The following is a 15,829-nucleotide window of genomic DNA, read 5'->3' as shown; positions in this document are numbered from 1 at the left end:
GAAATCTTTACTATCCAGCAAAATTGTCGTATAGCTCATCTAAACAAAGCAAACAGTATTTGGACTCATATACACCAACTGTCCCTCCAGAAAGGGAGAGGACAGAAAAACTGCACACGTTATGAAAACTGGAAGTGTTTGTCCAATTCCAACAAGTCAATCAACTCCATCAAACTTCTTTCCATCCTTAGTGCATTACTGTCACTCAGTAGTTAATCATCTCCTTGTGGTTTACAACTAACACTAAATCGAGCAGCTCTTCAGATACATGGCAGGCGAAGCCTGACAGAGCAATCCGTGCAGCACAAGGTGAGGTGGTCTAGAGACTATCGTTTCCTTCATTTCCTTCTCCGGGGATCCCGGCTGAGTCCATGCTTTCTCAAAGTTCTGATGTAACTTCGCATCAGACTGAACTTATTAGAACCCAGATGGTGCAAGTAATCCCATGTGAAGATCCCCGTCTTGTGCAAATCATCAAAGAGTATCCTACATGCAAACAACATCCAGTCATGAATGAGATTTGCAGATAGAAACAAAACTCTTTGTTTTTAATTGACAAAGATGTCACAACTGACTTCTGCAATATGACATGAGAAAAACATGCCATGAGATAATATGACCCTCACCGGACTCCGTAGTTCCCTACTGATTCAGCTGACATGATTCCAACATGCCGTCGCCCAAATATAACCTGATCAGACATGATTTCCACTGTAAAAACATAATTCTCGGGAAAGCACAGACCCGACACAAAATATCAAGTAATCTCCTAAAGACATCATTGAAGATTTCATCTGAAATGATCTGCATGCAAATTTGCAGATCCATTCACAGAAAAATAATGCTTCTAAAAGCTACAAGAGAAATTTCTTTTCATATAGCACTGGCTATGGGTAATTCGTAAATAGCATGAACTGTTGTTTGGACTAACGAAAAAGCTCAAAAAGACCAACTGTGACAGATAAAAGTATACTAGAAATTACCTTTTCACCGCCCACTGATCTGATTTTGCTATCAGCTGCAGGGCTGTATACTCTGAGAAACTCTGCTGACAGATGAAATGAGCTACCATCTGCAAATTCAACCTCCACCTGGAATGAAGCAGAAATTAGTTCAATCCCGAATATATGCACAAACCATACCCCAAAGTATGCACCATTCCACCAATGGCAGAGTAAAATTCACAGCAAGCTCGCAAGAGTAGTCATTCATAAAAAAGGACCCTTTTGATTTTAAGACAAATATGCAAACTTATCAACAAGAGTACTGTTCATGGGATGGTTATCATGTTCAGAAAATGACACATACCCATGAAATTTGTGGCGGAGATGGTTAAGTGTAGACAGTCAAGATATATATACATTCATCAGCAAATAATCTCATGTAATGCTACGATACTGATGATCAATCCATCAATTGGGCAGCAGTTGCTAGCTAGAGTAAGTGTCAACTAAGAAGGCGTACATGCCCATTTCTTCGAGATAAGATGCATGTGGTCCTAAAACAAGGATGTGATAAGGTCAAATTTGGAAACATCCTAAGACAAGGAATTAAGACCAGAACCTCAACAACGACACTAGGGATCTGTCTCCCTGACATTGATTGGGGGCTCTGCCTTGACCACACGGCATAGCTTAGCACAAAATTTCAGCACAAATGGGGGTTTATTTTCGCTATCTTATCACACGGCACAGCTTGGTCACATGTCCAGAATAGCACCTTAGTCCTTACTAATATTTCGCTATCTAGCACTCACGGGCGGACGATAAGGAACATTTCCTTTTGCTTGTACGCATGGCAACCGAAGAACAAATCTGCACATAACATTTGAGCAGCTGTGACAAACAATCAGGTGAAGTCGGACAGCACAACACGGCGGCCCCGAGCCGCCGAGCGCTGTCGTGAATTTGGCCTCCTTTCAGCCGAGGGGACAGTAGACAGTACTACTCTAGATCACACCAAAACCAAACAGAACACTAACCAGCAATCACCACGCGAGCAGTTCAAACTCGCAGGAATCGGCTAAGGTAGATAGGATCTAAGGTGGAGGAGACTCACGGATTTGGGCGGGTGCAGCGCGAGCTTCGTCAGGCGCGGGGGATGCGCCGCCGCCGCCGCCGCGTGCATCCGCCGGATCACGGCGCCCATCGCGGCCGCCATGGACGACTAGGCGACGGGCAAGCCGGCGGGGCGCGGGTCTCCGCGGCTTCTCCAGCTCTGGGGATATTTTTCCGTTGCGCCCGCTGCCGGGGGCTCTAGATAGAGTTGAAACTTCCAGCGCAGCGAGGCCCATCTTCCTCCTCGATCCTCCTATTCGATGATGCCCACTGGATAAAAAAATTTGTTCAAACCAACATTTCGATAGAAGTTGAGATTAACATTTATTTAGAAAAAGTTCGACCAACATTTAAAAAAAAAATGATCTAATACTTTTTAATTATTTCAGCATTGTTTTAAAAAAAAAATCTTAATTTTCTTTTTACCGCTGCCCGCGCCTTCTTCTCTAGATTCGGCGACTAGTGGTGGCGGCCAACGAGCCCGCGCGCGGGTTAGGGCGGCGCGGAGCGGCGGGCCGCGACGGCCACGGTGGCGGCGGGGCCAGCCGCGTTGCCAGCGTGGTGTTGTACATACATCTATGAGCCCACCAAAAGGTTTGAACAGATCCACATATGGAGCTGTACACCGAGACATATCAGACATGGAAGCTACGGTGCAGGATGGCGTAGTTTACATGGAGTCCAAGAGACTAGTCAAGGACAAGAAAGCTACTCTTCCTAGTTGGAAAAGAATTCTCTGGTCGAATCCAACTATTACTCTTGTAAAAAAACCATCCTATAACTCTACTCCCCCGATAGATAAGGGCAGGTAGGGATCCTCTCAGACAGTTCAATCCAATACGAGCTAGCTACACACAAGATGTAGAGTATTACGTGATCTAGCGGTCCGAACCTGTCTAAATCGCGTGCCTACGTACACCATCGGGTTCCTGATTTCGGCGACACCCACCAACCAAAACTCTACCTCGGGTACTCCCTTGGTAGGTTGCCGGATTTAAACACCGACGCGTGAGTTTCCGCGCGGGGGTAGCGGCACAGGCAAGGGAGGGAGGGGGTGGGAGTTAGGGTTTGAGTTTGATGCATCTAACGAACTTCGCGCCCCTGCACGAATCTCAAACACTAGACTTTGCGTTTGATGCGAATGGCTTAGAGCAACTTCAAGAGTTCCTTAAAAAATTCTCCCCCAAAATAGTGTATTGAGGGCTATGCTAAAAAAATTTTCCCCAAAAAACATATCAACCTACAACAGAACGCTAAAAACTATCCCCCAGTAATTCAAAATAGGCCACGTTATCCCACGGTCTCCGCCTCCGTCTATCTCCCAATAATTCAACTATCCTCCAAGCCCATTTCCTACCGCCGCCTCCTCCTCCTCCCACAGCGGCGTCCTCCCCCCCTCTCCGCCTCCGCCTCTGCAAGGGCGGCCCCCGCCGCCCCGCCGTCGAAGCTCGCGCTGCAGGGCGCGGCCATCACACCGCTCCTCCCCCGGTCTCTGCCTCCGCCTCCGCGAGGGCAGCCCCCGCCGCCGAAGCCCGCACTACAAGGCGCGGCCATCACACCGCTCCTCCCCACCGTCACGATAGGGGGCATTAGGTAAAGCCCCTGCCGCCCGCTGCGGAAAGCCGCTGCCATTGCCGCCGAAAGCTGAAGATTTGCACGTCGCGAAGTGGAGGGGAGCTGGCGGGAATGGTGAATCACGCGCGAGAAAGCAGGCTCAGGGGCGGATTGAGGGCGGAGGAAAGTCCCGCATATTTGCGCGTCGCGGGGAAGATTTTCGCGTCGCGAAAAGATTGGAGGAGGTTTGGGGGAACTGTTGGAGTTCTTTTTTTCCATTTTCCCCCTAAAGAAGGTATTATGGGTGAGATAGAGGTGCTCTTGGAGTTGTTCTTAGGGGGTGTTTGGATCTTGGAGCTAAAGTTTAGTCCGTGTCACATCAAATATTCGGAGGCTAATTAGGAGGACTAAATATGAATTAATTATAAAACTAATTTCACATATGGAGGCTAAATAGTGCGACGAATCTCTTAAGTCTAATTAGTCTATGATTTGACAATGTGCTGCTACAGTAACCATTTGCTACAGTATCAAATCATAGACTAATTAGACTTAATAATTCGTATCGCCGTTTGACCTCCATAAATAGTCTATATTTAATACTTAGAATTAGTATCTAAATATTCGACGGGATTAAAGTTTAATCCGGGTATACAAACATCCCAGGCTGGAACGGAACATTGGAATTGGACTCTGCACGGATCTAAGGCGATCTCGCCGCTGACAAGAATCGCGCAGCACCGTCGCCGTCAGCAGCCTACAACGGAGCGCGCCTACCACGTCGCGCCACAGCCGCAAGCGCAAGCCCGCACGCCTTCTCGCACAATTTGCCTCCACAAGACTGAAAAAGTCCTTTTACCCTCGCTAGATTCGTGGTGGGCCCGACCTCGCCGTACGCCGTAGCCAGTCAGCCACACAACACGCGGACGCTGCCGTCGCCCACCACCGGGGGGCGCACGAAAGGAACGCGACGGCGCAGCCACCGCGGCCGCCGTAACTCCGCAGCGGCGTGCGCACATATCCATATCCCCGCTCCCACGCGTCCGAGGCCGCGGCCACCTCGCCCAGTCCGCCCGACTGCAATGCCGCTGGCCGTCGCGCAGCTGCAGGACCTGCGGGAGCGCATCTCCGACCGCCTCCACCCGTGGAGCCGCTCCGCGCAGTTCTGGGTCCGCGCCGCGGACATCTACACCAGCTACAAGGTAGGCGAGCTAGCCGCTGGTCCGTTGGTGGTGTGCCTTTGAGGTGCTCGTCGATATGGTCCCCTGGTGAGGTGCGGGGGGTTTAATTGGCGAGCGCTTTGGTCGGTCCAGGTGTGCCAGCTGCGGGCGGGGTTCGTCAAGGATGAGGAGGAGCGGGGGGCCATGTGGGAGCAGCAGCACGAGCTCGGCGCCCAGAAGATGTACTCCCTCTGCTCCGAGCTCGGCGGACTCTTCCTCAAGGTTGGTGGTGGGCTTCGGTTCCCCTGTTTTTTTCTGTCCTGCCCCCAGTTATCTCCAGCCTCAGTCAATCGTATGAAAACAAAATCAGAGTGATTGACAGCAGCTGCAATCGGATTGTGCTGGTAAATCGTAGTTGCAATTGTGCTTGGGGTGCTTTTGTACCATCTGGTTTTGATTCGAGTGTTCTGTGAGACTGACATTGGATTAGTGGATTTTGAAACAGGCTGCACAAATTCTGGGAAAACCCGATTTGGCGCCGATGGCTTGGGTGAAGAGACTCGTCACGCTCTGTGATAAGGCCCCAGCCACACCATTTGATGTTGTGAGAGATGTTGTGGAGAGACAGTTTGGAAAGAGCTTTGATGACATATTCGAAGAGTTCGACGTTGAGCCTGTTGGGTCTGCTTCTATTGCACAGGTTCGTGCTTAGGTAAATCTCCTTTTCTGTGAAATCTGGGGATTCTTAACATCTGTGCTTTCTACCATTCCTGTCAATGTTAGGCCTGTGCATATGTTATTTTCTGCTTTTTAACATAACATTGCACACTTGCCTGGAACAGATCTCTTATTTTATCACTTAATCTTTTAGACAATCTCTCAGTTAATCCTTTGCTTCATATTTGTTGTTAGGTGCATCGAGCAAGGCTTAAATTATCGAAGACAGATGTTGCTGTCAAGGTTAGTATATGCATTCATGTGTTCTGTAAACAGCCGTTTGAAATTTCAGGTTTGCTAGGATGTGTCATGATGTTAGGAATTGATCAGGTTCAACATCCAGGAGCTGAACATCTGATGATGGTTGATATCCGGAACATGCAAGCAATGGCCTTGTTTTTGCAGAAGTATGACATCAACTTTGATCTATTCTCTGCCACCAAAGAGATGGAAAAACAGGTTTTGTTCCCCACCCCTAAATCATTCTACTTTCACTTGTTCTGGTAATCCTATATAACTTTTCCACATCAAACATCAAGAATAATGTGGAGCCTGTTGTGCAATTATCATTATTTGACGTAAACTAAGTCAGACTGCCATGTGTCAAATTACTGGTGAAGCTCGTGAAATGGCGCATGTTTGTACTGTATGTGGGTCTTTACATAGAGTTGTATGCATCATGGATTTTGATGTCTACTGTCTTATATCTGATTAATCAGTAGCTTTAAAATTTAGGGGCACTAAAATAGGTTTCTTTTTTCCCCCTCACTATTAGAATTTTAAACTTCTTAGAGAAAATGTGAAAGCTCCCTTTTAACATTGTTTTCATAGTATAGCCCATTGTAACTATTATGTATCTTTGGTGAATTGGGAATTCAATTAAAGGTTAATAGAAGTTAATATGAGATATCTGCATGTCCACAAAAGAATAAGCTCAGTCATTTTTGTATTCCCATTTTAACCATTGGAAGCAAAGAATGGCCCCTATTTGCAGCTGCACCATTATTGCCCATTTACATATTTACATTGGAGATCAATTGTTCAAATAGATTGGTGAGCATAAAAATGCATCTCCTATACGATAATGTGCTGTGTTAACTTCAATTTTGTTTTGATACAGATTTTACTCTTTAAGCTGCAGAGAATATTGTTGTGTTCTTTATTCTTTGTCAATACCTCTATTTCACACCCGTGTGCACCATGTGTTGTGTTAAAGTATTGATATTATTTTTTGTATTGATGTTTGCTTCTGAAGATATGCTATGAGTTTGACTTTGTGCGCGAAGCAAGGGCAATGGAAAGGATACGAGAATTCCTACGTCTCAACAATAAGAAACCTCCGGTTATGGTGCCTCGTGTGATTCCTGGAATGGTTTGCAGGTATAGTATCATAACTGCTCACTTAATCAAAGTGTTTTCAGGTTATTTAATTGAATCCTAGTTTTTTGCACAATATATTCAGGTGGATACTAGGGCTGTTTTTAATTTCATGGTTTCAACAAAGCAGTTATAAATCAGCCACTTACTGATACCAGGATGCTTGAATTAAATGAGATGTTTTTTCTTTTTTACTCAAGAAAGATATTTCCTTTGAGAGATGCTTCTTTACGTAAACATTTGCATTTTTCTAGTGTTTTTCCATCTATCGTACAGTGACTTCAAGCTATTGGATCTTTCTGACCCTCTAGGCTCCATATCTGGCCTTCCAGGGATTAACATTGTCATATGCTGGCTTGTTTGGAATTTAAGCTAATAAACAAAGAAATATTTATCGCAAGTTTCTTTGCTTCCATTTCATGATACCCAGAAGTATGCTGCTGATTTTATGTACCATTCTTTCTTCTTATGCTTCAAATGTAGGAAACATTGTGATTTATCTACTCTATTGCTGTTAGATAGAAGAAACACTTAACTCTAATGCATTTATTGGCTTGAACTTTACTGAGCCTACTACCTCTTGTGTTTCTTTGCATAATCATTATGAGAGTTTTTTTGACCAATCAATACATGAGGTTATTCTGTCAGTATGACTTAAATGCTATTATTTATATTCTTTGTAGGGAAGTTCTGGTAATGGAATTTGTCAAAGGGACCCCAATAATGAATCTTGGCAATGAAATGGCTAAAAGGGGCGTAGATCCTGGTAGTAAGATTGCAGCAATGGCAAAGCAGTAAGCCCCTTCATCTTAAAAGAGTATGATTCTCATTTGCTTAATTTACAAAACCTTATAATAGCTTTCAGATTCTATGTTGGTCAGTGCTATTAGGATGAATAAAATAAAATTCCACTCAATTAGTCACGTTTGGTAGACCTTAAAAATAATTAGTAACAACCCTTTTTTGAAAACTTTATTTTTTTATAGTTTTTCCTTCAGTTGCTTTAATTTTTAATGCTTAGGTGATTTCAAAAGCGCCTTTTTTTTCCCTATTGCAGGAAGATTTTGTCAGATCTTACCCTTGCATATGGTCAAATGATCTTGAAGGATGGCTTTTTCCATGCAGATCCACACCCAGGAAACATCCTTATCTGCAAGGACACAGAGGCAAGAGACCTTTTAAAACTCTTCCATCTCCTCTTGCAGGTCAATGGCAACTTCCAGTTAAATGTTATTCTTGTGTTTTTCAGGTGGCTTTACTTGATTATGGACAAGTGAAAGAAATGCCAGACGATTTACGACTTGCTTATGCAAATCTTGTAGTTGCAATGGCTGATGATGATTTTTTGAGGGCCGAAGAAGGTTTCAGGTATGCTCAATTGCATGCCATGTTATATTTCTACTGTGTACATCTATGTAAGTTGGAGTTACTGCGAAGCAGTAAAATGAAATATTATATATGAGCTAGAAACTAATGAAGATGTAATATTGATTCCTGTTTAAAATGAAAAGATATAGTTAAGGGCAAGAGGGGGTGCTGATTATTGGTGAATAGCACTTGAATGTTGATATATAACCTGTTTTGCTCATGGACTACAAAAATATTTCAGGGAGCTCGGTATCAAAACAAGGACCATAGCTGATAATAAGCTAGAAGAATTGTTTCAATTATCTCTGCGAATGTTCGACACAAGATTACCACCTGGTGTGACTGTTATGTCACCTTTTGCCGATGATTCTTCACTTACTAAAATTGGAGTGGAGGTATGATCGCACCTTAAAGATCCAAACTTGTAAACAATGTCCTATATGGTTTTTTTTAACAAATCATGTATTCTATTTCATCCATCTGTCTGCATTATTTACACACATTGGTGAATTATCTATTTAATTATGTGCATTTTACTTCCTAAACTGCTTCCTTAAATGACTTATTTCTAATTTGCCCCCCTATTTGAAGAGCTTCCCGGAAGAGCTATTTTCAGTGCTTCGAACAATACAGCTTTTGCGAGGGCTGACTGTCGGGATGGGGCTTACTTTCTCGTGCGCTCAGCAATGGAGACCAATCGCTGAGGAAGCACTATTAAAAGCTGGGAGACTAAGGGGTAATGGTGTTGTGATCTGCATGATTTGTTTATATATTCGTCAATCCAATCGACCTTTTATCATTCCACAACGCTCTGCGTTTATGTGGAGTAAAGACATTTGACTCATTTACATCCTGATTGAGAGGTAGACTAATTTGAACTTACCATGTTGGGGTGCAGATTCAAAATCAAAGAAAAAGAGAAGTTTTCTCAGGCGACTATTTTGGTGAAATAGAGATAGCGACCATCAAAGAATAATCTGTAATGAACCGGCAGTAGCCAAAAGCTCAAGCCTTCGATTCTTCTTCACAGTATATTTGTACACATTCATTTACTTTGCTTGCGTGTTATTTGACTCAAGGATCTTGATCATTCCTTTATCAGAATGTTTATTTTTGGCATTTAGACGAGAAATCTTCTTGGTTCCAGTAGCTATAGGGGTTCTATTGGAGGCTGATATGTACACAATCATCGCTATATGTTCAGAATACTCTTAAGATTTTGATTTGTCACATTGGACGTCGGTCCGTGCTTGGTCAGACTTGTCCAACTTTAACGTGCACAAAAGACGAGCCTCCTGACTTAGTCACCATAAACTTACTACTAAATTTACAGGGAGTCGATCAGATCGATCGTTTTGCCTGTTTGATCCACAAATTAACATTTCAAACCTATTGTTTCCTCTCTACTGTACAAAGCAGGGCATTCGATCTGCCTTCCATCTCTGCCTTTTTTTTTTTAACCTTTCCATCTCTGTTTATCAGTGGAGGATCATTTCAGTTCCATGGATGATGAACATCAGTTTCTATTCCTCCATGGAAGATTACATCAATTCCCCATGACAGAGACATAGGGGAAAGAGTTGGTAAGTTACAGCAAGAAATCAAAATCTCCTTGTACAGTCAGATTGGTTAATGTTCCTGCACAAAATTTGTCAAAACAACTCAACAAAGAACTATTTGAGGGCCTTATTTATACAAGTGTGTTCAAGCACATATATTTGCTTGAACAGCTATAGCATGTGTGAGCTCATCTGCCATGGATATACCTCTAAGCTTGAGCTCTTATTCATCTAAAATCACCGCAGATCCATCCGATGATGGGTGGACAGGTGGTATACGTCTCCAGCTGCCTATACGTCTCCAGCTGCCGGCGTGACGCCGCGAGCGGCCGCCTAGCACTTCCAGCAGGAGGCGGCGATGAGGGGCTTGCCCTTCCAGCCGAGGACGAGGCAGCCCTTCTCCTCGGCCACCGTGTACCCGCCGCCGCCGGCGTTCTCCTCCAGCCACTCCCGCGCCCTGGCCGCCATCCTGATGGGCACGGACTGGAACCCCGCGCGGCTCATCCGGCGGCGCCACTGGTCCGCGCGCTCGTGCCGCTCCACGCGCGCCACGCCCTCGCACCCGACCACGTTCCGGATCTCCGCGCCGAAGTGGAACTGCTCCACGCGCGCCCGCCGCGCGTCGTAGCGCGGCAGCGCCGCGTCCAGCGCGTCGAACACCGCCGCGTAGTAGTGGAGCGCCTCCATGAACCGGCCCAGGAAGAAGGGCCCGTTGTGCCCGGCGTCCTGCTCCACGAGCACGAACGCCCTCGGCGACAGCTTCCGGACGGTCTGGAGCACTGAGTTGAGCGCCCCGCGGCTCTCCTTCACCACGCAGTGGAGCTCCAGGACGCTGCTGATGGCCACGGCCTCGTCCGCGGCGACGCCGAGGTCGTCGGCGTGCAGGCTCTCCAGGCTGCGGTCGACGGCGCGGAACTCGAGCCGCATCCCGAGCCCCTCCGCGTAGGCCTCGAGCTCGCGGCCGACGGCTCTCATAGTGTCGAGGGGTGCGCCGACGCCCGTGACGCGCACGCGCTTCGGCTTCGCACCGGCGCGGGCGGCGAGGCCGTCGAGGAGGCTGCGCCACTGGTGGCCGCGGTCGAGGCCCAGCGTCATGCCCAGGTCCACCACGTGGACGTTGCTTTCTCCCTCAAAGGCTTCCAGGATGGAGGCGTTCGCCACGAAGTGCGCGAACCGGAGGTACGGGCAGAGCTCGTACGCCAGGGCGAGCGCCTCGCCGCGCGCGCCGTCGCGCCCCGCGCACGACGGCGGGATGCAGAACGCCATGCTCGCCGGCCCCAGCGCCGGCGGGTGCGCCAGCGCGAGCCGGTCCGCGAGGCCCTGGACGAAGCACGACGCCACGCGCTGGAACGCCGTGCCGTGCACGGGCGCGCCGACCTGCAGCTCCCGCAGCAGCGCCGCCGCCTGCGCGCGGTCGCGGCACGCCACGGCCTCGGCGCAGGCGACCAGCAGCTGCACCAGGCGCATGCCATCGGCGCCGCCGCCACCACCACCTCCACCCCCGCCGCCGCCGGCCGCGGCACCACCACCATCCCCCGCAACACCCCCGTCCTCACCTTCCTGGAACGCCACGGGAGACTCCATGGCCTCCATGGCCTCGACCTTCTGTTTGCAGCTCTCGAGAACGTCCCGGAACCTCTGCTTCCTGACGCGCGACGATTCAGCCGCCGCGGCAGCGACGTCGGCACGAGCCAGCGGCCATGACGGCTGGTAAGGCGAGCTGTAGTAGTCAACCTTGGTGACCTTGGAAGCGCGGAAGCCGAGGTCTACCTCGTCGCCGTCGAACGCCGCGTCCTGCTGGTCCGTGCCATAGTAGTAGGGGAAGCCCAGTCCTGGCTCAGTGCAGAGCGCAGCATCGTGCTGTGGCAGGTGATGCATCTGCTGGGAGGAGCCGAAGGAGGTGGTGAACGAGTTGGGCGTGCTCCTGCATGGCTGCTCGGGCATGCCCATCTGTGTGCTTATGCAGTCCTCGTTAGTTTAGTTAGTCAGGCCTTGTTGCAAAGGCAGATGGCCTAGTTAACTTTGTTACGTGGTTGAACCAACAAAGGTATTTATAGAGCAATACAAGCGAGAGGTAGGAGATGACCTGGCTTTTCTTCTCCATTTTTCTTTCTTTTTTGTTAGCTAAAGCAAGGCTACATGATACAACTCAGGTTTGCCTGTCTCTTTTGTTGTTAAGTACTGAAAGACTTGGCACTAGGCTCATGGTATATTGTAAAGAAAATTTTTGGTGTCTGAAATTTGGCCCAAAAATGCATATAATCGTCTGGCTGAAAGGGACAACTATTCAGATCTCAGCATATATTCAGAACTGTTTAATTCCATCGGTGGCGATCGATGTTCTGATGATACAAAACCGTGCGCACAGATTCTTCATGTGAGTAAAATGTATTTTTCACTGTCCAGATTGAGTGGCGATAGGTACGACAAGATAGATATGTGTGGAGGATCGCGTTTGCAGCACGGAAGGCGTCCCAAGGCGAAGGGGTTTTTGGTCCTATTCTGCTTGGCTGGAAAGAAAGGTGTAAAACAGATGGCGCGAGAAGCTAGCTAGCTGCTGGCTGCTGAAGAAGGATGCAGCAGCTAGCAGTGCAAAATAGTCATGGAATCTTACTACAGTTAGTAGTAATACTAAGTTCAATGCTAAGAGGGGACAGGCGAATTGGTCTCTTCGTTAGGATCAAAGTTTTTGCCCTCTAGTTAACTTTTTTGTGACCATCAGTGATGGCGTTGGATCGACTGTTTTCTTCTCTGGTTTGAAAGAGAACCGAACGGGTAGTTATCTGTCCATATTGATTGGCTGCACACACACATTCATTTTTCTAAAAAAATATCTGTTCATGCTGATTGTGGCAGTAATTGTCAAACTGGGTAGCAGTTAAAAAACTTGCCGACCAAACGCAACAAAACAACTCAAAACACACACGAATCTATGAGGCCAAACACATATCTGAAAATCACAGATACATAGATGATCATCTCAGCATGAATTAAAAAACGAAGATATGCTTGAGAGTGAAGCCCTCGCGCCGGCCGTGACCTGATCGCCTGCAAGAAGGGAAAAAAATGTTTGTGTCCAGCTGCACGTAATAAGGCAGTGGCTAAAACAGCTAGCCATGGGTTGCTTCATGGCTCGGTCTCGCAGAAAAATAGTGGAGGATATTGAGGCCCTTTCACCAAAAACGTCAGCGACGACGCCATCTCAGTCGTCTCCACCGGCGCGGCCGCCTCCGACCGAAGGCCTGGTAGTAAAGAACCGACGACACCGACGATGCTGGAGAGCTGGAAGACGATTAGTTTGCGTGTTAATTCTCCTAGCTCCATCGACGATGCACGCCGCCGGTGCTGGCGAGTGAGCTGTGTGTGGTGGTGCAGTGCATGCATTACTGTCAGCTATGGGAGACGGACGGGTGTAGTGTCCGTGTATGCCTGGTTCGAGTAGTTCGATGTGTCCAGCTGCTGAAAATGGGTGAGAGAGATGTTGGTAGTAATCTTAATGCTCACGGATACCTGAAGATTCAGGAAGTTGTACGATTATTTGTTGGTTCCGAGGACAGAGTTTGGAAATGCTCAGAAACTGAAAATCTGGAATCAGATGATCCTCATGCATTGCCTTTTGCCTCGGACACCACACTGTGTCTCCGAAAGGGACTTGGGATGGCAAGAGCCATGTGACTGAATGAGTTTATGAGTAGCAGAGAGGAGAATGTAGGGAAGTCACTGAACCGCTGATCATAACATGAGATACCAAATTTGATGTCAGAAGTCCTGCATAGACATTTAATGGTTATAGGTGTGGTGGCCAGTACCACCATCTATAATGTGTTTCTCCTGCTTAGTCCCACGTATCAATGTCGGTGATTAACACGTTTAACAATACCCATGACTTCAAAACTCGTGTTGGTTTTACATATAGATTAGATAGTGAATTTGCTGTAATCTATCCGTCCTTGTCGATTTGCATGAAGATTTGGTCCTGGAGATGCGTATGTCTTTAATTTGTTAATTTGCTCCCAGCTAGCTAGGCTATAGCAAAGCCGTACCGTTACAGCTCAACGTATTCAGCTCGAGAATTGGTCACTCGTCACGGTTGTCACATTCTGTTTTTTTTTCCAGTTCGAGCCATACCAACAGAACTAATATGCCAAAGTTCTACTTTGGCCGCCTGCATTGTTACTATCCTTCGAGGTTTTGCAGGAAAAGAAATTGCGTGATATGTTTGAATGTGATGCCTAGGATCATAATCGTTCGGCTCTATGGCTAACGGTACTAATCCAATACTAAGAGGTCTTCTTGTGTTAAATGAACATATGGTTGATACTCCTAACTCAAATGAGTTTGTGGTAATTACTTGGTTTATCACTGCAGTAATATGATCGATCATATGAAAAAGAAATCCTTAATAAAAACATCAGTGCCTGCGTACACCACTACACATAATATAATATACTTAGCTAGTTTCAAAACAAGAACCGAGAAGATTTTAATTTAAAGTTTCCAAACAAGAACGGAGAAGATTTTTAAAGACAAAGCCACTATCTTCCAAATCAGAGACCAAAATGTAGTTATGGATCCGTGTCAGGATCTTGGTTGCTACTACCTTCCACTATCCACATAGAGGAATGTTTTTTTTCCATTATTCTCCACTGTTAAAATGCAAGCACTTTTGTTGTCATAAATCAAACTAACTAAGCTTGGCCAAATTTATATAGAAGATTATTAACATCTACTACATCAATAAATTGAAACTATAAAAATATTTAATTGCCCACATTTCCATAACGAAAAATTTAACTCAAAGCAGAACATGTAACCATAGATTTTATTTTATTTTTTTGCACGAAGATAAGACCACAGATATGTAGCAAACTAAGTTACCATTCAGTCACAAGGGGGAAAAAATCGAGCTCGTACGTACATTGGAGTTTCTGCAAGGGACGTGTTCGAACCTAGTAGGATAATATTCGCTGTCATGCATTTTTGGTCCAAAACTGGCTGCAAGGTTGTTATTACTTAAACTACTGTCGACGCCATACACGAATATAATTGTTGTCACGCATCGGCACACGCCTCGTCTAGTTGTCTGCCTTCAATTCCCTTTTGCCTCTTAACCATATTGAAATTAGTTAAAATGGCGTTAGGGTTCCTTATTTGCACATATAGTAAAGATGCAAATATGCATCTATTTTTCTATCATTGTATACTTGTGTAGCTTTTGAGGAAGCAAACGCACTGCACGCACGCGTCGTCGTCGCTGCAAGTCGCTCTCGCGGCAGAATAACATAATCAAAACTCCGAGCATTGTGTTATGGCGCGCGATGCTGTGTGATTGCGATTGATATGTGTATACTAATAAGTGAAGTAGAAACAGGCACGAGGTCGTCACTAGTGACGCCCGGTGCGATGTCGGCGTTACCCGCGGCGTCGCTACCGACGTTAACTTCGATACGATGCGATGCAGGTGTCGCGCTTTGAGCAACAAGCATTTTGCAGAAACAAAGCATGGAATTAACCTGTTGCTGTACAGGATAGGATCCAAACTCGATTGGGAAATCTCAGTGTAAGCAGTTAAACCATGATGGCCGATCATGAATTGTGATACTTTTGCATTCGTTCCTCTTGACAAAAAAAATTGTGGCCTTTTTATTGAATCAAATTGTGATCCTTTTTTGGTGAATTAAACTGTGATCTTTATTTGTCAAAAAAAAACTGTGATCTCTATGTTACCAGAGATATTAGGCCAACTCTACGGTAGAATATGTTCCAAAAAAAAAACTCTACGGTAGAATAACTCTATCAATTTCTAGAGCGCCTCTTTACCCTTCCCCCATCAAATCCATTAAAATGAGACCTCTGCATTCATGGAGTTTGCTGTTCCACACTTTAACGAGTTAACGTGTTTGGGATAGAATTCACTCCATGAAGCTGAAAACGTGTAGTAGGGAGCCGTCCCAAACAGACCATAGTGGGCAGAGATTTGTGAAGCAGCTCTGTCTGCCTCACAGATATTCGTTACCATGGGCTCTCAATTAATGAA

At 46.2% G+C, this 15,829-nt stretch overlaps 3 protein-coding genes across 4 annotated transcripts; 1 reads left to right on the top strand and 2 right to left on the bottom strand.

Annotated features, from left to right (window-relative positions):
• Positions 1–70: 70 nt before the first annotated feature.
• Positions 71–2,276, bottom strand: LOC117855732 (uncharacterized). The gene is made up of 4 exons (XM_034738111.2): positions 2,059–2,276; positions 984–1,091; positions 627–691; positions 71–486 (listed from the first exon to the last, which is right to left on the bottom strand). The coding sequence occupies exons 1-4, from the start codon at positions 2,158–2,160 to the stop codon at positions 339–341; spliced, it is 423 nt and encodes a 140-aa protein (XP_034594002.1). The 5' UTR covers positions 2,161–2,276; the 3' UTR covers positions 71–338.
• Positions 2,277–4,506: 2,230 nt separating this feature from the next.
• Positions 4,507–9,490, top strand: LOC117857945 (uncharacterized). 2 transcript variants are annotated; one of them, XM_072293873.1, is made up of 12 exons: positions 4,507–4,813; positions 4,925–5,053; positions 5,262–5,471; positions 5,684–5,731; positions 5,819–5,947; positions 6,744–6,868; positions 7,549–7,659; positions 7,923–8,031; positions 8,115–8,233; positions 8,475–8,628; positions 8,825–8,969; positions 9,132–9,490. In XM_072293873.1, exons 1-12 carry the CDS (start codon positions 4,694–4,696, stop codon positions 9,179–9,181), a joined length of 1,449 nt encoding a protein of 482 aa, XP_072149974.1. In that variant the 5' UTR covers positions 4,507–4,693; the 3' UTR covers positions 9,182–9,490. The 2 variants fall into 2 exon arrangements, with proteins under 2 accessions (XP_072149974.1, XP_034596766.1); XM_034740875.2 differs by having other exon boundaries at positions 4,510–4,813; positions 5,277–5,471.
• A 250-nt stretch (positions 9,491–9,740) lies between these two features.
• Positions 9,741–11,904, bottom strand: LOC117857944 (GRAS family protein RAD1). The gene has a single exon (XM_034740874.2). It carries the CDS (start codon positions 11,740–11,742, stop codon positions 10,126–10,128), a length of 1,617 nt encoding a protein of 538 aa, XP_034596765.1. The 5' UTR covers positions 11,743–11,904; the 3' UTR covers positions 9,741–10,125.
• Between the last annotated feature and the right edge of the window lie 3,925 nt (positions 11,905–15,829).

The sequence above is a fragment of the Setaria viridis genome, chromosome 5, assembly GCF_005286985.2.
Source record: "Setaria viridis chromosome 5, Setaria_viridis_v4.0, whole genome shotgun sequence".
NCBI classification, from domain to species: Eukaryota; Viridiplantae; Streptophyta; class Magnoliopsida; order Poales; family Poaceae; genus Setaria; species Setaria viridis.
The sequence above is the reverse complement of the archived record's forward strand: the minus strand, read 5'-3'. Positions and strand labels throughout refer to the sequence as shown.

Bases quoted from the DNA above. Each gene is read 5' to 3' on its own strand.
- LOC117857945 (XM_072293873.1), top strand. From the start codon at position 4,694: ATGCCGCTGGCCGTCGCGCAGCTGCAGGACCTGCGGGAGCGCATCTCC. The intron at 5,732-5,818 runs GTTAGTATATGC...GGAATTGATCAG, and splicing joins AGACAGATGTTGCTGTCAAG to GTTCAACATCCAGGAGCTGA. The intron at 8,032-8,114 runs GCAAGAGACCTT...TGTGTTTTTCAG, and splicing joins TTATCTGCAAGGACACAGAG to GTGGCTTTACTTGATTATGG.
- LOC117855732 (XM_034738111.2), bottom strand. From the start codon at position 2,160: ATGGCGGCCGCGATGGGCGCCGTGATCCGGCGGATGCACGCGGCGGCG. The intron at 1,092-2,058 runs GTGAGTCTCCTC...GCTTCATTCCAG, and splicing joins CGCTGCACCCGCCCAAATCC to GTGGAGGTTGAATTTGCAGA. The intron at 692-983 runs GTAATTTCTAGT...ATGTCTGATCAG, and splicing joins GATCAGTGGGCGGTGAAAAG to GTTATATTTGGGCGACGGCA.
- LOC117857944 (XM_034740874.2), bottom strand. From the start codon at position 11,742: ATGGGCATGCCCGAGCAGCCATGCAGGAGCACGCCCAACTCGTTCACC.